Genomic DNA, 23361 nt, shown 5'->3' with positions numbered 1-23361 from the left:
CATGTGAGAAAGCTGAGCAGCAACCGCCAACACAGGAGTGACTCTTCAGTCATTCACATTGTGTAACAGCACTGAAGCTTGCAAGAAGGTTTGAAACTTTAACCCAGTGACTTAACCCTCTTGGCTGGAATCTGATTCTCCAGTGATTCAGCTCTGCAATCCCTATCAGTTCTGATTTCAGCAATAGACTCTATGCTGCCTCTCCTTTAATATGGAGAGAAATCCCCTCTGCACAGAGACCCACAAAAACACTCATATATCTGTGTACAGACAAACAGCTGTAGCCGCACCCAGATGCTTTATATCAGCACTTTTTAGAGGGGCTACGTTTACACAAGCCTGACAGGCAACTTCCTGTGTCCCAAACATTACCACAACCACATGCACAGAAGAGTAAAGAAGAAAAAGGAGAAAAATGCAATTTTAGCTTTCACAAATGTTGGTCCTACATGTTGGAGAAGATTTGTTCAAATGTTGACATACAGAGCTGCTTTCCATTGCTTAAATCAAGAGAGTGGAGTTTATGCAGCCCTGTAATCTGTTCTGTTACACACATAAAGAGCTCCACTTATGACACGCCACAGGATGATAGTTTAGAGAAAGGCATATATTTTCTTTTTCCAAGATGACGGCACTCGATAACAAAATAAAACTAATCCGGCTGCAAATTGTCAAACATCGACTTTTGTGTACACAAAACCAAAGTACTTCATGAAGCAACACCCAGGGGTCAGATTCTTTGGAATAGCAGAAAAAAAAGATTTAATTTTAATTATTTTTTAATCATTTTCATTTTTTTAGACCAAGGGAACATAAGGGGACTGACAAAAGTGAGATATTAAAATGTATTGGTGATGACATTACAGGAAAATCAAAGTATTAATTGGACTCAAGAGCAGGGAGGCCGAGCAGCCTCCTTCTTCTTTTTCTATTACGTGACGGTGTTGTGTGTCTGTCACTAATGGCTCAGGAATGTCACATTAGATAGGATCTACATGTGTGATGTTGTGAACATTAAAACACTTTGAGGAGACCAATATGATGTTACACTCAAACACACACACACACACTGAAAAAGTGAAGTGACAAGTCCAGTGATCTCATTGCCTCAAAGCTACAGAGTAATAGACTGCCTCCTACCCACTGCAAATAGAACAATGACCCCCTAACCAGATGTCAGAGTTAAATTTCAAAATGGATGAAATTTTTCAGGAATGACAGCGTGTTTGGTGGCACGGTTTTGTAGAATTTTGTGAGGGCAAAGGTTAAATATCAAATACCTCTAGAGCATTTTTTGACATGTTATGTGTCTTCTCAGTCTTTTAACCCATTCAACCCTGCTGGCCCTTCTCTGTGCCCACCAAATGGGACACTGTCTGCAATTGAAACTGAGTTAAATCCCCTCTGGCCCGATCATCTGCCACTCTGACTCATTGCCTGTGTAGGTGTGCAGCAGCTACATGACTCTCCCCTCTTGCTTTAAACAGCCCAGAGGTACCGGCAGACAAACGAGAAATCCCCCTTGATCAAAGTAAAGATTTATATCCAGTAGGTGTATGTTCTCATGTGTGCGTGTGTGTGTGTGCACGTGTCTACCCTTTTGGGTGCTGTTTACATTGAGCAAGCTAAGTCATGCAATCTGATCCCAAGTTTTTCGAAAGCCTCCTCACTCACACACACACACATGCATCCACCTCTCATCACTGAGAGCTATTGGAGGAAATGTGTTGTTACCTCACTAAGACATGCTGGCGTCAGTGTGTGCGGGTCAAGAGGGCAGTGGGAATTGAAGACACATTGCTGCCATATGTGTAACCTAGATGTTCACCCTCAGCTGGGCTCCTGGGCAGACTTCCTCTAAACGTTCCTACAAGGTAATCGGAGTTTAACCATTATGCAGCAGATGGCTGCACAGACTGAGTGGATCTGTGTCAGTCCTGAGGTCCTGTCGACACAGCCCTGAGCCCAACTCTCAGGGGTATATTGTTGGTTTTTAGCCTAAAGTGTTCTGCTCCCATCTGTGGTCATTCAACTGCAGGAAGTGGGTCAGTAGGATTCCCACACTCAGCTAATTTCACACTGACTTTCTTTAACAGAACTTGCTGGCTGTGGTTTTTAAGTGGAAAAAACAAAACAACTTTCTTGCTCAGCATCCTCCTCTTTACTTTAATTTTTGCTCACCTCCCTTCCTCCCACCTGCACTCATGGTGCAACCCCCCCTTGTCTCTATAGCATGTGTGCTGACAACCTGGCAGGTGTGTGCAGGTGTTCGCCTTATCACTCAGCATCGCACAAACCTGTTCCAGCTCTTCCTAACACACACACACACACACACACACACACCTCTGTCTTCCCATTCAGAAACTGTCATGTCTGTCCTGATGAACTAATTTAGAGTTGTGAGTTAATACAATACCTGTTGAAATAATCATTGTAAGAGTATATAATAAGTAGGTTCAAAACAGTTTTTATCAAAAAAAACAAAGCATTTATTTACACATTGCAAGAAATGCAAAAGCTTAAAATGGCACAGAATTCTTATTTGAACAAGTTCAAATATGTTCATCAAAAAAGGAGGTCAATAATCTCCCAAATACATATCTAAATATGTCATTTAGACTGTAACTTGACGATATTAGTGAAGGCAAGTTGTGTTGTTTGGTCAAGCTTAAGTGGGCCTTTCATGTCCGATGGCACACACTATGAGTGTATGTGGAAAGTGTTTGTGGAATGAGCAGGAGAATGGTTGGGGGGGGGGGGTTCACCTGTCGTCGAGGTCAGAGCTAATGTGTCTCTCACCACTCTGCTTCCACAATGCACCATACACAGACAGCTGTCTCAACACACACGCACAAACACACACACACACACACACACACACTGTATGTATGGAGAATATGGTGAGGAATGACATCCCCGCACAAACAAACACACCCAAACAGCTGCAACATGGCCAGAGTCCCGGACCGGCCGGCACCAATGGAGTTGCCTGGGAATTAACTGCATGTCCAGCTTCAATTAATTCAAAAACACAAACAGTTGATAGGAGACAGTGTGCTGCAGATACCGATATGACCTTAAAAAAAAAAAAAAAGAGAGAGTCCTGACATTAAGGCACTTAAGTCATTTTATAAAAGCTGCAGTCTCTTAAAGTTACATTAAGCTGGTAACAATCAAAAAGTTCTCTCCCAAATGAGTGTCAGCTCTAGTCAAGCGGGGGAACAGTAAACAACTTCAACTGGCTTGTGAGAGCAGTCCAGGGAATGTGAGTCTATGAGGCAGGGCAGCATCCAGAGGCGTTGTGTTTGTGCAGCAGGGACATGCGGCTGAAGGTCCGTGAGCAGGAGCCACATTGGTACTTCTTCACTTCAGAGTGGGTCTGCAGGTGGGCGCGCAGGTTGGAGCGATCAGCAAAGGCCCGGTTACAGTGTTGACAAGCAAAGGGTCGCTCACCTTGGGTAGAAGAAAGCACAGTTAGCTTCAGGACAATAGGCTTGGCCTCTGGTCATTGTTTTTTCAGTGATCTGCAGATAACTGACAAAAGAGCAGGAACACTGTCCTAACTTACTTAATGCAGATTGCCTTTGTCATGCAGAACTACAGTGAAGCTGAGATTAGATTGAGCCATGCTGAGCAATAACATTTGCCCACACGTCAGGGGACATCATTGAATATCAATGAGCACAAGGTGCAACTGGCTGTTACATTCGCAAGCCAGCAGTTTGGAAATCAGTACTCTGACATAACAAAATGAAAGGTTGCTACGGTTGCTTACATACCTGTGTGCGTGCGAATATGTCCTCTGAGCAGCCATGGTCTGGAGAAGGCCTTGCCGCAGGTGGGGCACACGCACGGCAGAGTGTGTGAGCGAATGTGCATTTTCAGCGCTCCCAGGCTGGTGTACTCCTTCGGGCAGTGTTTGCAATGGAAGGCCGGTCGTGCAGAGGCCTCGGTGGTCAGAGAAGGTGTTTTTGGCAAGGGAGCACTGTGGGAGATCTGGTGGTGGGACATCTGATGTTGGGACAGTGCAGAGAGGCTGCTGTAGCTCTTACTGCAGTGCAGACAGTGGTAGACATGCTGGATGATGTCCGGACTAGGGGGATCTGATGTACGCCCTCCATCATCCTCTTCCTCACCACTGCTGTTGGAGGGAGAGCTGCTGAGATCCAAGGGACCCAGAGGTGAAGAGGGCAGAGACATTGGGGTGAGTGGGGACAGAGGTGCAGATAGTGTGTCCGTGAGGCTACAAAATGTGTTGGTGGGATAGCAGGTCAGGGCAGAGCTGTTGTTCTGTGCAGGAAGTTCAGCCCGTGGAAAGCTCTCTGGGACAAAAGCTGATGACACAGAAAAGAAAAAGTCAGGTTTTCATTGAAATGGATGGATAATCTAATAAAGCTCTAAACTGGTTTTCATTCTTAGGAGTCTTGTTACAGTATTGACCTCAGCAACATTTACCTTTCATTAGCAGATTTTCCACTTGACAAGAAACACTTTGCAGTATGTTTTGCACCCAAGAAGCTACATTTAACCTCCCACATAGGTCTGTGTGTAATTTAATCTAGGTGTCACATTTAGTAATATCACAGATGCATCAGATAGAATCAGTGAGTAACTTCTTACCAGCTTGACTCTCCAGCTGGCTTTCCCTGTAGTATGGCTTCTTGTTGGAAAAATATTTCTTCACAAGGAATGAACGAGGCATGATGAGGTCTGGTTCTTCCGAGCAATTAAAAAAATAATTCCCGCAGCGGAGTGCGCTCAGGTGTGAGGTCTTCTTCCTCAGACAGCTGCAGATTCCAGTCGGACGGAGAGAAAAGACTTTTAAAGCGCTAAGACTGAATGTGTCTTGTTGAAGACTCGCAAAGTTGCCTCCTCATATAGTAACCAGAGGGGAAAAGCAGTGGGTGGGTGGGCAGATCTCCGCCCAGAGACACACCCCGTGTGTCACGGCGCCAGCCCCATTCACCACAGGTGCCCACTGCGCCAAAAGCTGCTGGGAAGCGCAAATCTAATGGACATTTCACGGCTCTAATGAGTCGCTCTTTAGCTACAGGCAGATTCTTATTGTCATTAAATGTCAGTAGATAAATGCACTGACAAAGTGAATCGTGTAACATGTGCACTTGCAGATTTGTTTGGTTGTAAAAAGATTCAGCGCAATAAATGCAGCTCACAGAGAGCGAGAGATGGTTTAAACGAGTTAAAGGAAACGAGTCGTGGCAAACTGAGCTCGAGCGTCCTCTGTCGGCTCATTTCTACAAGACTGGAAACCCTGTAGAAAATGTCAAAAAGTATGGTGGAATAGTAAAATATGTTCATGCAGGTGTGTGTGTGTAAAACCCACGATTTCATCACTACCAAAGCATGTAAAGGTGTAAGGGTGGATAGTGATACATCCTCTTTTCCCAATTTGTCTCTACAGTGGCGAGTGTGGCGACGCTTAATTTGACTGCTGATTCTTTTAGAGAATGTTGAACAGACTTTGGTTTGGTTGCACTTTTTCACTTTAGTTTAGAGCATTTCACCGTAAATAAGTGGCATTTTACGATACATCTGCTCGTTTCTGTGGCTTTTTTGGGAGGCACTTGTGAAGAGACAAGCGCCTTGTTCCCTTTGCTCCCCTCAGTACAAAACAGCCAGTTCATCTTGGCCGCATCTCCCCTTGTCTCTCTGCGGGAGAGAAGTCCTCTCAGATAAAGGAGGTAATGTTCCCAGCTTGCTCACAGCACGATCTGAGGCTAAATTATCCGCGCTTGCAGGAACAGTGGTGATGATGTGAAGCCGGACAGGGCCCTTGTGCCTTGAGGTGGCATGAAATGCAACGACATGTGATAAAATGCTGCAAGAGGAAATGGGCTTCCCACATGTTGTATCCTTTTGTTTTTACTCGAGCGCATCATCATCAGTGTTTGTAATAGTCGCAGTTTCATATCTTTTGTCTCTTTAAAACCATCACTGACTTATTTTACTAATTTTATCCTCATATTATTATAAATGTACAGATTATATTTATGTGAATCTGAATGTAAATAGGTCCTGTAAACAATTCAAATGTGTAATCAATCAAAAGAAACCGGTTCGTTGGGCGCAAACGCCCCCTGAGGCCGACGATCAGGTGCCGGCCATTACAGAGGATTGTGACAGTTTGTGTGTGTCCTGTTTAGAGATGCAAAGCGAGTCAAAAGCTCCTGATCGGTGGCAGGATGGGTGGGTGATGAGCCACATAAACCAGCCTTTAAGGCGCCATTGTCCGGGCATGCCCAAAAGTTCACATGTTGTTAGCACTTGTTGACGCCGATGACACGTAGACTGGGAGGGTCACAAGGGCAGGACAGCATTAAAACAAAAGGCAAATAGTAAAAACACACGTGAAAGTGTTGTGGGAGAGTTGTGGGTCTGCTGGTGATGAGGACTCTGGCAATGAAAAGAAAATGTGTGTGTAACTGCATAGTGATTTACTGAAGTGTGTATGATTTGACCTGTTTGTGTATTTCATTTTTCACATAAAAAGAAAATAATGCCAAACGTCCACCTGATATGACACACAAGTGTAGGAGGGTGTAAGAGGGCAAACAGCTGATGATACACTTTGCCTGTTTGGGTGGAGCAGTTTGTCTGTGGGGTTGTCTGCAGACAAACTGTGTTACAACACAGGTTAGACTGACCTCATGGCACACAGGGGCCATGAAGACATGAAAAGTTTTCTGCTGGGAGCAGATGTTCTCCCCTGTTCAGCCTCAGGCTTGGAGCAGCCGGTGGTCCCACAAAGGCTCAACGCTGCTGACACCTCCTCTATCTCAAAGTGATGTTGAAGACAAATGTTCATTAAGTCTTATAATCAATGATAAAATAAAAAATAACTACAACCACGTGGGAGTCAGGCTATTGTGTGCAAAAAAGAAAATAGGTCTTTTACACTAACAGTGGATGTCGTGTATTAGAGAAACTGTATTGATGCAGTTTGTTAAACCGTTTGTTGATCACAGTGAAACCCTTCAGATCAGCTGCATAGCTTTGTCATTTTTATTTTTTTCACATTGAATCAAAATATCATAATTTAGGGTTTTTGTTATACCTATATTTAAAAAACTTTTTTTTAAAAAAGGCTGATTGCAATGTTCTCGTTACTGATACATTTTCAAATACTGCAAATAATATTTTCAGTATTTGTAGAAATCTACTACATGAAAGCATATCCTGGTTTCAGTTGGAAGACTTAAAAATGTATGTTAGTAAATTATGTTGATCATTTCTTAATCTGTTAAAAACAATTTGGTACAATGTTTTTTGTTTATTTTACAGGATTTGCATAATGAGAATCAAACACTTTGTTCTATCAGACAAAGAAAATTGTTGCTTGGTTTTTCAGCTTATTATCTGGAAAATAAACTACATCACACAGCTGGACAAATAGATAAAATAATTCTTCTAAAAACCTAAACTATAGATACGAGAAAGGTCAGTTACTTATTTTTTTCTTTTCTCTGCATTGTTATAACACTTAGACCTTTACACCATTTTCTCCCAAAGTCTGTACAATGTTTGGTGTCAATAAAATTGGCAATAACCAATCACATTTTTCACATGAATATATTTCATTACTTGAATATATGTATATATTTTGTGCACTGATGGCAATCCAATTAGCCTACGCTAGCCTACTTTCCTTTTATGCATTTAAAAAGAAGCCAGCTCTCCATCATCCTTTGCTGTTGTACAAATGTTTTAACTTAAGGAACAACCACACTGCAAGTGCAGCTTAAAGCCGCACTTTACATTTTAAAACTGCTGACGACCCTCCAACAATCAGTAGCATCGTTCCTATTCACTGCATTCAGACCAAGTGACGGCCACATTTACATCTGATGTTTATGCAGGTAGTTTTTTTCTAGACTGGCTCCTGACCGGCTCCTGAAGAATGACACAGCTTAATCAAGTTCGGTCAATTTCCTTTTGTAAGTGATGAATCAAGATCTTCCAAGGTGCCTCCATTTAAATCTGAAAGAAAGGTAATTAGAGTGACTGGATGGCTCTATCAAGGCTGTAATGCTCTGCTGTATCTTTAACTGAAGCATCTCAAGCATGTCTGTAGACTCAGTGGCATCATTAATCAAGGTATAGATTGTCCAACTGGATGTGTTAACTATCTCATGACATGTGATTTTACTATCAACTCACGCTTCAAAAGATAACTTGCCAGACTATTTCTAACATGCATAAATTACATCATACTACTTCATCACTGTATAATCGTTTGTTTATACATGTAGACTGGTATGTGTGTGTGTGTGTGTGTGTGTGTGGGTGTGTGTAAACGTTGCCCTACAGTTCAGAGGTCCATAAACCCAGCAGGAGTAAGATAAGATTACCTCAGAGGAATGCAGAGTATGGAACCACACTCCTACACATGTACTCTGTTGTCCATACATGTTCTCTGTTTGAGTCACTACGTTAGACACAAACACACATGATTGAGTATGTCTTGGTGCACCACCAACAGCTGATTTGATATTTTGCAATAAATTATTCAACCCACTGGATGATACAATACTATCAATAATATTAACAATAATACTTTTATTGGTAATGGAAGGCAAAAAAGCCAAAGAATATAGACATCCATTTATGGTTAGACCAGTATGAGAATAAGATAAAATTAATGTAAATGTAAAGAGGCCTTTCGCTCTTCTTACCCAAAAATGGACAATTAGTATTGTTTTTTATTTCATTTATTATTTTTATTTAATTCATTTTTACTCCTTTAGCTGGGTTTGTTCTTACTTATTGATCAGTAGTTTGTATTTCTTTATTGTCTGGGTTTGGTGGATGTTCTTTTCCTTTCTTTCAACTTTCACAGGGAGAGCAGCTGTAACAAGGCAACACAATTTTCCTATGGGATCAATAAAGTTGTTGAATCTTGAATCTTGTAAGATGCAGAAGCTGCTGAGTTATTAGAACCTGTGTTACCCTCAATATAGTAACATATGTCTCTATATTCTTTGGAAAAATCATGAGCCAAATCACAAATCAGGACAATATATGCACATCATTGAGCCTAACAAAATGGAACGACCCAGATGAAATGCGCCTGTGCTTTTTCTATCATCAACACATAATTACAAAGCCATGTGTATACTTGGTCAGACATATATTGTTGCATGAGGGCCTGAGCAAACATTTGACAGAGTCACAGAGGAGCCAACACTGTCATTTGTCTGAGTAATGAAAAAAATCTCCATCCTTTAAGAGAGTAAGTTTTTTTTTGGCCAGAGTACAAGGCCAGAGTCCTTGTAGAGGCCAGAGTACAAACATGCCATGCAAAGTGTTTTTGTGATATGATGAACAAGTTATTTTATGTCTTTCTCACAAAATCTTTTATAGATGTTAACGAAGATGGAATTCGACCAGATGTGTGTCTCTGCTCAAACCTTATCTGGACAGCAGGCAGAGACCTCTGTCCAGTCATAGGCACCCTTTGATGTAATATATGACACTATTAAAACTCAGTTGTTTACTTCCTTTTGAGCCAGTAAACATCCCACTCTTACTAATTAATATCAGAAGCTTCTTGGGCTGACTTTAAAAAGTAGACTGGAGATATTACAGTTTCTTAATTTTGTCATTTATGTCGCTTTTTAATTGTTTTGTGCATTTTTATTTGTAATGTTCAACACTTAAAATTAACTTGTTGAATTAACTAGTAGAATTAACTTGCCAATCATTTTAAGATTAACATGTTATTGGGATCATAAAGAAAAGAGTAATGAATTGTAAACAAAGAACAACAAAAGTCAATGTAGGGAAAATCAAAATACTTTGAGGTGAAGCTCATCAACTGATCACCATTGTATTTGTATAATTTGTAAATTGTAATTAAATCGTTAAATTCATTTTTGTTGTTTATTTTATTTTATGTATTTACTTATTAGATACTCCAAAAGATAAAAAAAAAAGATATACAATTTAAAACAGTCAGTACCGATCTGCAGGAATTGTGGATGTATTAAACGTTTCTCATGTTACCTCCAAAGCCGTTGATCCTTTGGGGTCAAGCAGGAAAGAATCTACGAAGTAGCGCCTGCCCTTGTTCACATGGTGAACTGCTCCTCTGAAGGAAAGTTCTGAGGTGAACCACAGGGGGGCGGTCAAAGACCAATAATGTATCAAATCTCTCAACCTGGGGTCACTACACAAAGAAGTACAGTATACTCACACACACACACACACACACACACACACACACACGTCATTACCCGAATTAAAGAGACTGGACACTGGGTAATGTGTGTGTTGAGCCTTGAAGAGGATCAACAAAAACCACATCTGCCTCAGTGACAAACCTCCAGGTTGGCCAACACAACATATTCACTGGACTGTGTGAAGTAAAGAATGAGTGGCTTGTTTTGTTTTTTTCTTTAGTTTTAGTTAAATTATGATAACTGACAGAAACCAATCATTAAAACAAAATTTTATTGCGTTGTGCCTGTGGACTTTTCATTTCTGTCTGACACTCACCCGTGCAGGCCTGAATATGATTGTTTCTCCCATCTGGTCAATCATCTCCACCGCTGAATGCTGATTCTTTATGTTGGCAGAAAAACAAACTGGGACATGTTTTTCACAAATGTTAATTGTGCAGGTTTTCTAATGAGTTTGATGAGAGTTTGGCCCTTAGAGTGGTCTTGTTTCTTTGGCAGGCAGTGTTGGAGAAATGGCCTTTTTACCACCTTCCTAAAATGTTTCTGTTCTCTGAACCGAACTGTGGAATTCAACAGTTGTGTACCATAAGAAATCAAATTCAAATGGAACTAAAATGGCTGCGTTAATGTAACCAGATTTATCTAGTTTACGTTTGAAATCTCATGGACACTTAACAACACATCAAAAGTGAAATTGAAAATGTAGAGATATGTGGTGCAAAATAGTATTAATCGTTAGAGTTATTAGTCTACTATAAACAGCCGGCTAAAAGGGGTGGAGATGCCGGGGATTGAACCCGGGGCCTCATACATGCAAAGCATGCGCTCTACCACTGAGCTACATCCCCTACCATTCTCTAACTGCTTGAAACTAATCTATATATGTGACAGTGCCTGTTAAAGTTTGATTACTGTTTGTAAGCGTTTTAAACGTCATATTTTTATTTTGACGGAGCACAGATTATGTCATTTCACCCTTGAACCCTTCGAACCTCTCAGTGGATGATGGGTTTTTGTGTTCTTAAACAGGCCAGTGACATTTTGAAAAGGGCCCAGCCCAACAAGGGGCTGCGGTCTGTTTAGTGCTGCTTTGTAAACAGCGGAGCTTCATTGACGTCAGGATGAATGAATGGAAAAGACACTGTTTCATGTGCAGCGGAGCTTTCTTTGCCCTGTGCTATTTTTAGCCCGCCGGGCATGTTTTGATTTTAGTTCTAAAAACACATCTGAACAAGGGCTTCTCGTCTTCCCACGCTAACTTTAGGGAAATAACAAAGTGATGGCGAGGATGAAGAGAATACCAAAGACAGAGGCTGGAGACAGACAAGGAGCTAAAATTCAGTGCTTTCTCATCACTCCTTAAGCCTCTGGGGAATTATAAAAAGCTCTCTCAATTAGTTTTATAATATCCTCCAGGGGTGTGTAAATGGGGGGCTGTCATCCCCCTTTAAAGAACACAGCCTGTCCTCACCCAAGCTGTGTTTATCAAGCACACCCTGCCAAGGACACCACTTCCAGGCCCTGTTTGCATTTGCCTTGTAGGGACAGTCCTATGGCTTGCACGCTTCGCAGGAGGGCTAATGAAGGGAGCAGGAAGGAAACAAAGAAGAGAGAAAAGTAAGAGACACCACCTTTCTACCTTCCTTATAAGTGTCACATGCTTAGATATAGTTGCTTCAGAAACTTTTGACACACCTTCAGTTTTTGCATGTTACTGCTTTTGAATGTAGTAAATGTATGGATTATGGATAAAGTCAGTACCAGTACCGTGCATGCTGCATTCACATAAATGTGCACCCACATAAAGCCAATAAGTGGACCAGACAATGTGCCACATCTGCCAAGTTTCTTGGAGACCCTCAGGGAGCTCATCTCTGAAAATGAGAGAGTAGTGATGCGAGATGGTGAACTGTGTGGAATAGTGTCATCAGACAACAATTCGTTGCCACCCACAGATGATGAGAAAGTTCCTACCACCATATTCTCCATTCTCATATCCAGTTTATTTTTTTCTGTGTGTTGGTGGAAAATACATAATTGTAGACCGTTAAACCAAATGTCATCAGGAAGTTTGATGCCCTAATGCTCCATCTGGTAACATGATGGCAGAAGCATGCCCCGGATGGATATTGCATGCCAGATGATTGTACTGCCAGCCTGAATATCAGGTGAGAGGTGGATGAATATGTTGCCAAACTTTCCATGTCCCCCTCTGTTTTAGAGGTATACTATATTGTTAAATAAATCAGTTTCCACTCAATTCTGCAAGTGTACATTTGTAATTTGTCCTACTTCCAGAACAGAGAAACATTTGGACTTGCACAGTGCTAATGGAACATTTCATTTTGAATGAGCTGATTTATTTATTGACAGAAGGATGTACTTTTAAAAGAGCTGAAGGTATGGGGTCAGGCACAACCTCTGGCTGGTTAACTTAATTGTTGTGCTTAATGTATAAACTGTTTTGAAAAATGCATGTGAAGATTTGAGCCAAAGCCATTAATAAACACTGTAAATGCACGAGCCTGCAGAGGGGTATCCCAGGGTGAGGCAAGGACATAGATTTAAATCAGCTGTATGGATTCAGATTGTTGACATCAAGCCACCATGTCGTGACTGTGCTGACTAAAGAAAAGTAGACAAGTGATCTGTGTGTTAGAAGGATAGTTATCTAAGGACTGTAGAGTGCAGCATGTACAGACAGGCTGCAACATGAGACACAGACAGAATATCTTTATCTAAGGCCACTGACATCCAGAGATTACAGTGGACAAGTACCTAATAAAAATAACACAGGCAAAAATAAGTTGACATGTTTCACATTAGTGTAAGATGTCTCTAGTACTTCAGTAAAAGCTTTAAAACCAGAAAACTGTCCTATGTCACTTTCTTGGCCTAGCATAAGACTGGAACTAGGGAGATAAGCTCTAAATGCATTTTGTGTGTGTGTGTGTGTGTGTGTGTGTGTGTGTGTGTGTGTGTGTGTGTGTGTGTGTGTGTGTAAAAACACTCATTTCTCCAATTACCGCCCTCCACACTGCTTCTGAACATGTGTAGAGGACAGATGACCAAGCCAGCTACTGAAAACAAGCTAAGAAGAAATAGTCATCTATTTTAGTTTTGTGCTTTTTAAGATCTTCACTGAGTTCAAATTTATGACTTTGTCGCGAAACAAGTATCAGACAGTGTCAGAGAAAAAGCCACTTGTTGCAGCAGACGTCTTGGTCTGGATGACCAATGAAGTTTAACACTACTACTGCCTCTATGCTCTTTGTTACTAAAACGCCCTTTATGTCTGAGGGGAGAACAGAAAAATTTACATTTTACTTAATTTTGACATAGCAGCATGAAACCCTCTAAATGCAGCTTACAGCTTTATGACATTATTTTTCCTCATATAGAACTTTGACAAAACAGCAGTTTCGCTTGTGAAGAACAAATGTTAACATGCCAACACCTGGATGGGTAACATTGTTACACAATTACACACCACAAAAAAAAAAACAATTCACATTGTCTTTATAAACATATCGGTGTGGTGTTCTTAGCATTTAGCCTATGAATATGCTGGATACTGGTAGGTACTTTTACATATAGTTACAGTCCAATTTAAAGATTAGACACAGCATAATTTTTAAACAGTATCCAGCTGGCTTATTAGTTAATGCACAGAATCAAGAGTGCAGTCAACTTTCCCATCCAACTTTGCAAAAAACCATAAAGTGTATTTGAAAATTATGTAACACTTCTTTAAATAGTCAACCTAGAGCTTCTAATGTATCTGCAACCGGGCCAGCCTGAACACATCACATGCAGGTCATATACACTGCGGCTTCTGCTGTCAGTTAGTGGTAACACAGAGCGGGTCTGACCTACTATCATCTGCGTCTGCTGTCTTATCATCTGACAGCAGCAAACTATGTAGGGGCAGAAAAGCATGCGAAAAAAGAGGAGACAGAGAAACCAAAAATAAGTCATACCACGTGACAAGGTGGTCATTAGTTAAAAAGAGAAAGGTCAGTGAATGTGGGATTTGACACTATTTTAAGGATTAAACTAACTTGTGCATGTCATTTGTTATATTTTATCAGCTAAATTGTTTTCTTTGACATGACACAAAGCCCTAAGAAGGAAAATAAGTGGACCTGTGTTTACTATTTTATTTTCCTGTCCATGTTTTCAGTGCCTCTAAAACATGTATATATCTGCAGAAAATTCTAATACTCAGAAGATGCCTCTGGAAACACTGAGTGTCAGTACTGTCTCCTACACACATGCTATCCTACCGGGCCACACTCAGGGAAGGAATGAGTTTTCACAAACAAGCCACACTACTGTCTGTTTGAAGGGTCAACACACATAGCAAGGCAGATTTCAGTCTGTTCATTGTCAGGCCTCAGTCTTTCATGGCAAACAAAGTGTGTTTGCATTGCAAAGTCTGATTGGTTGGAAGACCTCTGCAGTAATGCACATGCTTGAACTAGGCGTGTCTAAAGGGGCAATGGGAGGAATGCTGGTAAACAAGAGCTGCAAGTTACACTAGTGAACCTGAACACATCCAGAGGAGGGAGGAAAAATTCCAGTGTGACCTTTCACATATTTCTCTAACCAGCTTGGGACACTGTGGGAATCCTGTGAAGCTGGGCAACTTCATTGAAAACTTTGGTGTGGATCAAGTAAAAAAGAATAGAACCGAACATACAGCAAATAACATAATGTAAAATGACAACTTCTTCTGTTTTTTTTTTCCCCTCATAAGTGTATTCAAGGTGGTTGTGATGACATCTAAAGATAATTATTATGTAGATGGTGGTTACTGTGTATAAATACCATAGTTACTGACACGGTAATGTAGGCTACAAGAAAATAGACAAGTTATTACAGGCCTTTGACTTCTTCTGATTAGTTTGAGAAAACAGACATTACCAAAAGCACAGATGCACAAACTGTTCTTGCTGAATGTTTTTGTTCATCGTGTTACTGGGGTTTGGATATCATCATTGCCGCCGGGTGAATGTGTGTGTGTGCGTCTCCATGAGTTGCCTAGCACCTGGTAACCGTATAGGTCGAAACCTTATCGTCCTGCCCCAAGGAAGCTCATACTCTGCTGGATTCTTGCATTTATCCCTCCCAGATATATTGATGTAACAAAGTTTAGCAGAAAAAGTACTTTCCAAAAAAAATCTGTATGAGATGGATATACATCAATGTTAGATGTGCTTAATTTATTATACTGTTACAATTCGAAGCATCCAATCACACAGCTAGGTCAATACCCACACATACATTTGCATGTTTCATAAAACATAACATGTTATAAAATTTCCACTTAGTGTAAATTAGACTTTATTTACTATACACTATATCTATATTATCTGAGCAGTCAGTGTCTTCTTTAATCAGCTGATCAGCTATTCCTTAAACTATAAACATGTCAAACATGAAATAAATATTAATCAGTATAGTGAGTCCACTTTATTTATAAAATATGACAAGTTCTTTGACAGAGGTTGTCCAGGAGATGCATTATCATCTCTGTGTATTAGAAGCACAACACATATGCTTCAATATGAGACTTTTTCTGAACATAAATCATAAATAAACACACTACAAAAAGGTCACAAACATTTCCAAACTTCACATGATTCCAGTTGCAAATGTTATTATAAGCAATATAATCTTGATGACATTTGGCACAGAAGATATAAGAATCTTTAGTTCTCCTACAGTACTGTTCACAGGGTACTGTGCATTTAGATGACCTGTGCAGTTTTGTGCAGAATATTAAAGGTTTGTGACATTGCTAGATTTAAATGATGATTAAGCCAAAAATCAAACAGTTTTTGCCAGTTCCAATGCCCTCTTCTACAGTATGTCCTATCAGCTTGCACTTTTATACATGGTTTGTGCACTTAAACATGCCCATAGCAAACAAAACAAGCTGTGAATGTAGCCTACAACACATGATGTGTTATATTGAAGTAAAAACAAAACACACACCTATTAACATATATGTTATCACCACTTAACCAAATCTCCAATAAAACAGGGCAGTGACTACTCTCAAAGCATTAGGCTACAGACTGCAATGTAAAAATGACCACCAGGGGTTTTCAAACCTACTAAAAAGCTCATTGGACACTTGATTGGTGCATGCATTCAGAAAAAAAACATCTGATTGGCTGATAAATGTTGAGTGACATGTGGAAGTTCTTGGTGAAAAGAAGGTTGTTGTGGGGGGGGGTTAACCGCTCTATTTGCAAACAAAATGTAAAGAATTTCCCTGATTTCCCTGGAAAAGCAAAGAGAATATGGTTTGTGGACATAATCATTTAAATACTCAAGGCTGCCATCAGCTTTGCTTTCAACCAGTTGACCAGTTTCATTACCTTGTCTTTAAAGAAAATTCGATTACCCTCTGTCTTTCATGTTGGCCAATATTCAATACATAAATAAATATATGTAAACTAATGTCAGTTAAACACTTTAAAATTAAAAACACAGAGGAACAGATACAAAAAAGGTGCACTATCAGTGGTCCTAAGTCTCTTCAGGTGTTGATATAACAGGTTAGATGCAAGACCTTCAGCTCTGTGCTCGACTTGCTGAATTTATTTGATTAAGCATCAAGTTGACATTTTAATCACTTTGTTTTCAACAGTTCTTCATTTTTCCTGGCTGTAGAAGGTTTTTTTTAGAAGCTCTGTGAGCACAAATTCTGGGTCAGTTTACCATCCCCCTTGCCCCGACTTCAAACAACAGGAAAGGTGAGTAAAAGCTGATCCCCGATCAGTCTCCCAGTTATGTCACTCCTTCCATCTGGCTGCAGGTTGACAGCTCCCCTTGCCCAGCCCCTTACCCTGTTACCTAGAGGCCCCGGCTTGTGTCTGTGTAAAAACCTGATTGGATGATTGGTTAGAGTGGGCGTGGCGATGGGCGTATCCGAGTGTATTGTGATCTCACGATCAGCTGTTTTGTACGTTCTACATTCTGATCCGAGGATCAGCTGGAAGCAGCAATAAACAGAAGCAAAATCTGCAAGGAAAAAAAAAGAGGAGAGGAGGAAAAAGCTGCAGATGTTATGATCTTAAAACATCAGTGTAAAATTTTACACGAAGCCCTTCTTCTAAGAAGAAAGCCTTTTATTTTTGTATGATGGTGTTTTGACTACCTCACTTAAAGGCTATCTAAAGCTATGCTTTAAGAATTGTTGTCGTTTCTACTGTGTGTGAGATCTCGTTTACAACTTGAATATTTCACTGCAAAGGCAGGTAAGCAGTTCTTCTTTTTCTTCTTCTTTCCATCGAATAAATGGTGTATTTGTGTCAAAACTGTTTATCACACTACATCCTTTTTGCCAGTGAAGCTGCCGCATTCCTTCTATGCCTATCTACAGAAAACATTTGGCTAATAAAACGTGTACAATTGCAGAATTACATTATCAATCGCTTGGCTGTCACTGACTGACATTACAGGCTATCTTGGTCTACAGTGCGTTACAATAGGTAATGACCTAGGCCTATCAGGAGGACACGAATAGGTCTGAAAGCAGTACTATAGCGGCCCAAACCAATCACTGAAATAAAGCGTCCATTGATGTCCTTTATTACATTAAACGACACCAGCTACAAATTGCACCAAATGCTGATGAGGAGTCTAGTCGATGGAGAATGTTGATGTTTGTTTCTTCCAGGGAGGCGGACCTTGTTTACGGTCTTTATCAATTACAGTCACTACAGTCACTTTTGTGTCCATTTGATTGTATTGCCACAGGCCTATACGGTGAGTGTCTTCCGTGCAGTGTTGCTAAACCACAGCTGTCATTGCTTTGACCCTTCAGCTGTGCAGCTTAGCCTACACGGATAATTCATGTTTAACCTGGATATCCCACACAGAAAGCCTTGTCCCTTCCCACATGACGACAATCTGCGGTCTATGTTTTACTTTGATTCATGAATCTGGGGTTTATTTACGTCTTTGACATGTAAACAGCTTTCCTGTGAGCAGCATATATTTTTTTTTCGAATGTCAATAAGGTTTCTTTTTCGGACGATAACAGTCGACAACAGCAGCCTATCACACATCGATTGATTTCAGAATAGAGTTCTAAAATGCACGTTAGACAAAATAATCTGTAGAGATCGCATATACATTGCTATATTCTCATTTTTTTTCTCCAGGTTTTCCGTTTTTTCCTCAGATCGCCAAATAAACCAGATTCTCCGTTAGTGACGTCACAGGCGTCTTGTTTTCATTCCGTGAGGCCCCTCCCATCCCGCGCCGCCCTTCCTCTCTTTTAAAGAGACCATAGACAACATAAAGATCGTCAGTGTGTGATATTTGAATAAAAGCCCAAATAAGGGCTGCCATGCTCCCTTTCAACCATATAAAGGAAATATATTTTCTGCTTCGACACAGGCCATATGCATTTATTTAAAAAAATCTATCTATCTATCTATCTATCTATCTATCTATCTATCTATCTATCTATCTATCTATCTATCTATCTATCTATCTATCTATCTATCTATCCTCTATGGGCCTACCTCATGACCAGCAGCCAAAGGTGGTGTACACCCTGGACATCACAAGGCTGACACAGATAATAATAATAATAATAAGTTAATCTCTTTATTTATTTGAGATTGGTATTGTGTAATATAATTCTAAAACAGTATTAAAAAATCTGTTTTGTCAAATTCATTAAAATGTAATAAATATGCACAAGATAGTTCCATATACAAGAGCCAATAATTAGATAACAATAGGATAAACAGTGAAAAAAAACTTAAGTCTACTGACTAACTCGCCAGACATACCTCTACATTTGTATCTGCAATCTAATAGATTTTATTTCAAAAGACAGTTTGACTGTTAGTCCTATAGTCGATAGTTGTAGACAATCCTTCTGCACAACACATGTCTTATACTGTATTCAGAAGTTGTCCCCTCCATGACATGATCAGTATGAGTGGTTGTTATTTATGGTCTTTTGGCAGCATCAATAGCTATATTTACTCCAGTCAGATAGCCTTTTATTACCTTGTGAGTCACTAAACTGATAAAACAAAGTTATCATCACGAAAATGCATGTAGCCCATGTTAAGCGTGTGTGTTGTGTGGATGCCTGCTGCACCCTATGCAAAGCAGGGCTATAAGTTCTACCAAAAGTGGATGTCAACTTTTTTTTCATAGTCTCATGACTTAAGTTTCTGTTAGTCCAAGAATGTATTAGAAATAAGCTCAGCATTGACCGTGGAGTGGAGCACCTCCCGGCTGAAGCTGATCTGAACATGTCTTTAGAAAATTAGCTCATATAACCCAGTGTAGAATAATATCTATCTATCTAATAGGCTCATAGTAATTGATTAGGAAGATCTCTTGCAATTTTCTCTATGATTTACCAACGGTGAATATATTTATTAAATTTATTTTTTCTAACAACTGAATCAGAAAATCTCAGGAGCCTGTATTTTATGGTTGCAATCAGGTTGTCTCTTATGTTCCCGGTCACCATGGTGAATAAATAAGTGTCAGCTTCCCAACAAGCATCCATGCATATCTCCTTCTATGTTTCTTTGTTTCAACTTGTGATCTGCGCTCATTGATTGTGACCTACCTCAGGCATTTTCTGATCTGATTGTTTATTCAAACACTTCAATGTCAGTAGCAGCTGTTAGATTTTTATGAGCTTTTCTGGGGACAGATTAAACAGACTGTAGACTTAAATATAAATGTGAACTCTAATTGATTCTACAACTTTGAAACTTACATAATGAAATAAAAATAGAAAAGACAAATTTGATGTAAAAATAAAGAGATGCTGGCAGAGACTGTTATGAGAGGTTTGCACTCTGATTTCTTCAGGTATTCCTACGTCTGCTCTCACACAGTTTAAGTAAATACAACTTAGCCTTTGAACATGTAGGGCTTTGTCTTGTAAGCCATTGCTGTTAAAAAAATCTGTTTAACATTACATCATCATGTTCACATTTAGGTCAGCCACTTGTGTTGTGTCTCAGTACCTTCTGTCCTAGCATTTGTTCATTTGTAAACTGTGCACACTCACTCTGACTTTTTGAGTCTGGCTCATTTTTGTCTCCTCTTCTACTTCCTCTTCTTTATCTTCCTCATCTTACTCTTCTTCTCTGTCCTGTCCATCTGTACTGAGACGGTGCTGATTGCTTATCTTTATGTCAAGGGGGAGGGGAGTGCAGCCATTATCCACCAACGACTTACTTGTTGATAATTGTCTTTTTTCAGTAAACACATTCTCTGTTAGTTATCCCTTGCCAATGTATTTCACTGCTTAAATAACATGATGTTGGAGAAGGTCTGACCCTTTCAAACTACATGAAATACATTAAAAAATACATTATTATCTTGCTTTAAACCTGCTATGACTGATACTTCTGCCTCACACTGGGTCATGTCAACCTGCAACAAAACCGTAATCTGTATATACACAGTGTTAATAGCAACAATATTAAAAACTGCTTTGTCGAAACTGACAATAAAAATCTAGCCTAGATTATTTAATATGCAGTAAACTATCCAGTAATGTTAGTCTGGGAACTGAGTTAAAAATAAAAAAAATTTTTTAAATTGTTTAAAGTGACACATCCTTTGTTTCAACCTGTCATTACAACACGTCACATGCTGTGAGCTTTTGAGTCCAAAAACAGTTCTTGTTGCAATGTTTCCTGAAATATCTCAGAGAAAGCTCCTACCCTACACATTTCTCAGTCACCCTTGTTATTTAATGTCCTCTGACTAAATAACCAAAAATAATTATTTTTAGATGTTTTTTTAACCTGTTGACAGTGAAGCACATTACCTTATTGTTTCTAACCACCCTCTTCCCTTTCTCTGTCTTTCCAGGCCTTTGCTCCAAACCAAGCAACACCTTAAATTTGCACTACTGAAGCCTGTTCACTCACGTTTGTCAAAACTGAAATCCAGCAAAGGGCTTCAAATTAAAACAAAAAGACTCGAAGTCAAAATTAGACCAACTATTACATACGTGATACATAAATACACATTCAAAAAGGCAGCTACAGCTTTTTATTTGTGGTCAACAAAAGCATCCAAATCATCAACACTTGACAACACAAGCAGTCATGTTTCAGCGTCTGAGCAACCTGTTGTTTGGGGAGGTAGAAGATGTGGCAGCAGAGCTGAAGGGACCCAACCCCTGTGTGACGGAGGCTGAGGAGGACGGATGGATGCTCGTCAACCTTCCCGGTGAGTCTCTACCGAGTGAGTTGGATTTTGAGGGAATTTAGGCCCACCCTGTCCTGGAAACTGTTTAAACTGTCTTTTATGTTGACAGATTTAGTTAGCTGAGACATGCCTCTGTTCTTCATTGCTTGCCAATAATGCTGACTAACATTTAGAGTGTGAAAGTAATTATGGGGATGATTGGGTGGGGTGAAGAATCAGTTGGAGCGTGATGCAGTTACACGGGTGCTCAGCCATAGCTGCCATACCAGAGGTGTTGTCTGTCTGAAGATGGAAACACATGATTCTCTGTGAACATACATCTCCCTCCTCTTTGTTTATGATCTTACTCATGACAAAGGCAATTAATAAATATGACAATTTGCATTGGTGCCTGTTTAAAAGCCAATCAAACTCCACAAGTACCATACCTCAGCAGAGAGACAAACATTATGTCACTGACATAATCACAGCCTTAGAGGGTCAACACAACTAATGATGTGACTCTTTTATGTTTTGTGTCTCCTTACCCCCCTTTTTTCCCCTCCTCCAATTTTTAAAACACCCCTACATTTCCCACACTGGTATGTGTGCGCGTGCGTATGTGATCCCTTTTAAATTACCCTTTCAATCTGCATGACTTTTGCTAATCTACTACGTTTGCATCTCCTTCCACATTAAACATCTGTCTTTATTGGCTGTCCCATCCCTGTTCTCATCACTGCCACGTGCTTAGAAGACTCCAAGTGCATGATGCAGGTGGACGATGAGACAGGAGCCATGATTACACAATCATTTCCAGACAGCAACCCATCAAATCATCAGAACACACATTCAAGGACCGAATGCCCGACCCCCATCCTCCACCTGCCTCATAAGCGTCGTAGAACACATAAAGGTCGGGCACAAGGTGCATTAGTATCATCAGATCCCCTATTTTGTCCCAGTGCTAGCCCATCAGATTTGGGTGCCATTACACCTGTGACCCTTCCGAGGCGGGCCAGACTGTCCACAGCCTCCTCCACCCCGTCAATATCCCCAGGCTCTGACAGTGAGTGTGGGGGCAGTGGGAGTAGCAGTAGGGCAGGCTCAGAGAGAGGCTGCATGGATGAGAGCTGGTTTGTCACCCCTCCCCCCTGTTTCACTGCAGAGGGAGCCACAGCAGAGGCCAGCCCTATGGAGGACCTGCTCATCGAGCACCCCAGCATGTCTGTGTATGTTTCGCCCAACAACTTGTCCATGGTCTCCAACAGCAACCTGTCTGTGGTGGGAGAAGAAAGTATTGTTAGCCTGGCGGGCAGCATGAGGTGAGAAATAACACTCTTTACAGTAGCCACACTTCACATTTCAGCATCAGCATGACTATCACACAATCACAATCACACACCTTTGTCTTCTGTTGCTTGTTGCAGCAGAGTGGTGGAACCAGCTGCTGCGCCCGTAGCCCATAGCCCTATGCGCACCAGGGTGACACGTGGAGCAGCTGCCCAGGCTGGGGCTCTGGCCAAGGTCACCCAAGTGGCCAGGGTCCAGCGTAGCAAAGCCCGCATTGAGAGGCGCCATCTGGGACGCAACCGCATCCAACGCCAAAATCGCACCAGGGAGCAGGTCCCTCGCCATGCAGCCCATGCCAGAAACACCTTCCTTCACCAGCCCAGCAAGCGTAACTTCTGCCATTAAACTCCCAGCACCCAGCAATGTTTACTTCGAGGGCATTAGAAACACACAATATTAAATACATTCACTCACAACATGTGTGCTTTAATTTCTGACCATTATATCATATTAATGTCAGATACCAGAAGCTGTTTTTGGTTTAGACACAAAATAGCTTTATGTAGTAAGTTTATTTTCACTCCCCCATTATGAACCAAGCCCTCTGAGTTAATCTGTGTAAACCTTTATTACACCTACAGTCCATGGTAGTATCCAAACAACTTTT

General features: G+C 40.6%; 2 protein-coding genes and 1 non-coding gene across 3 annotated transcripts; 1 reads left to right on the top strand and 2 right to left on the bottom strand.

Moving 5' to 3' along the window:
* Positions 1 to 2469: 2469 nt before the first annotated feature.
* Positions 2470 to 4871, bottom strand: snai1b (snail family zinc finger 1b). The gene is made up of 3 exons (XM_067528490.1): positions 4621 to 4871; positions 3780 to 4334; positions 2470 to 3453 (listed from the first exon to the last, which is right to left on the bottom strand). Exons 1-3 carry the CDS (start codon positions 4700 to 4702, stop codon positions 3272 to 3274), a joined length of 819 nt encoding a protein of 272 aa, XP_067384591.1. The 5' UTR covers positions 4703 to 4871; the 3' UTR covers positions 2470 to 3271.
* A 6104-nt stretch (positions 4872 to 10975) lies between these two features.
* Positions 10976 to 11047, bottom strand: trnaa-ugc (transfer RNA alanine (anticodon UGC)). The gene has a single exon. It is a non-coding gene; the product is annotated as a tRNA-Ala (tRNA).
* Positions 11048 to 21319: 10272 nt separating this feature from the next.
* Positions 21320 to 23099, top strand: LOC137139268 (tumor protein p53-inducible nuclear protein 2). The gene is made up of 3 exons (XM_067526281.1): positions 21320 to 21443; positions 22462 to 22726; positions 22832 to 23099. Exons 1-3 carry the CDS (start codon positions 21320 to 21322, stop codon positions 23097 to 23099), a joined length of 657 nt encoding a protein of 218 aa, XP_067382382.1.
* The last annotated feature ends 262 nt before the right edge of the window (positions 23100 to 23361 follow it).

This window comes from Channa argus, chromosome 13 (assembly GCF_033026475.1).
Source record: "Channa argus isolate prfri chromosome 13, Channa argus male v1.0, whole genome shotgun sequence".
Taxonomy (NCBI): Eukaryota; Metazoa; Chordata; class Actinopteri; order Anabantiformes; family Channidae; genus Channa; species Channa argus.
The sequence above is the reverse complement of the archived record's forward strand: the minus strand, read 5'-3'. Positions and strand labels throughout refer to the sequence as shown.

What these genes read in the sequence shown, in the direction of transcription:
- snai1b (XM_067528490.1), bottom strand. Translation starts at nt 4,702, where the DNA reads ATGCCTCGTTCATTCCTTGTGAAGAAATATTTTTCCAACAAGAAGCCA. An exon ending in CCAGCTGGAGAGTCAAGCTG is followed by an intron (nt 4,335 to 4,620) that starts GTAAGAAGTTAC and finishes CTGTGTCATCAG; the next exon opens with CTTTTGTCCCAGAGAGCTTT. An exon ending in ACATATTCGCACGCACACAG is followed by an intron (nt 3,454 to 3,779) that starts GTATGTAAGCAA and finishes CTTCTACCCAAG; the next exon opens with GTGAGCGACCCTTTGCTTGT.
- LOC137139268 (XM_067526281.1), top strand. Translation starts at nt 21,320, where the DNA reads ATGTTTCAGCGTCTGAGCAACCTGTTGTTTGGGGAGGTAGAAGATGTG. An exon ending in GATGCTCGTCAACCTTCCCG is followed by an intron (nt 21,444 to 22,461) that starts GTGAGTCTCTAC and finishes CAATATCCCCAG; the next exon opens with GCTCTGACAGTGAGTGTGGG. An exon ending in AGCCTGGCGGGCAGCATGAG is followed by an intron (nt 22,727 to 22,831) that starts GTGAGAAATAAC and finishes TGCTTGTTGCAG; the next exon opens with CAGAGTGGTGGAACCAGCTG.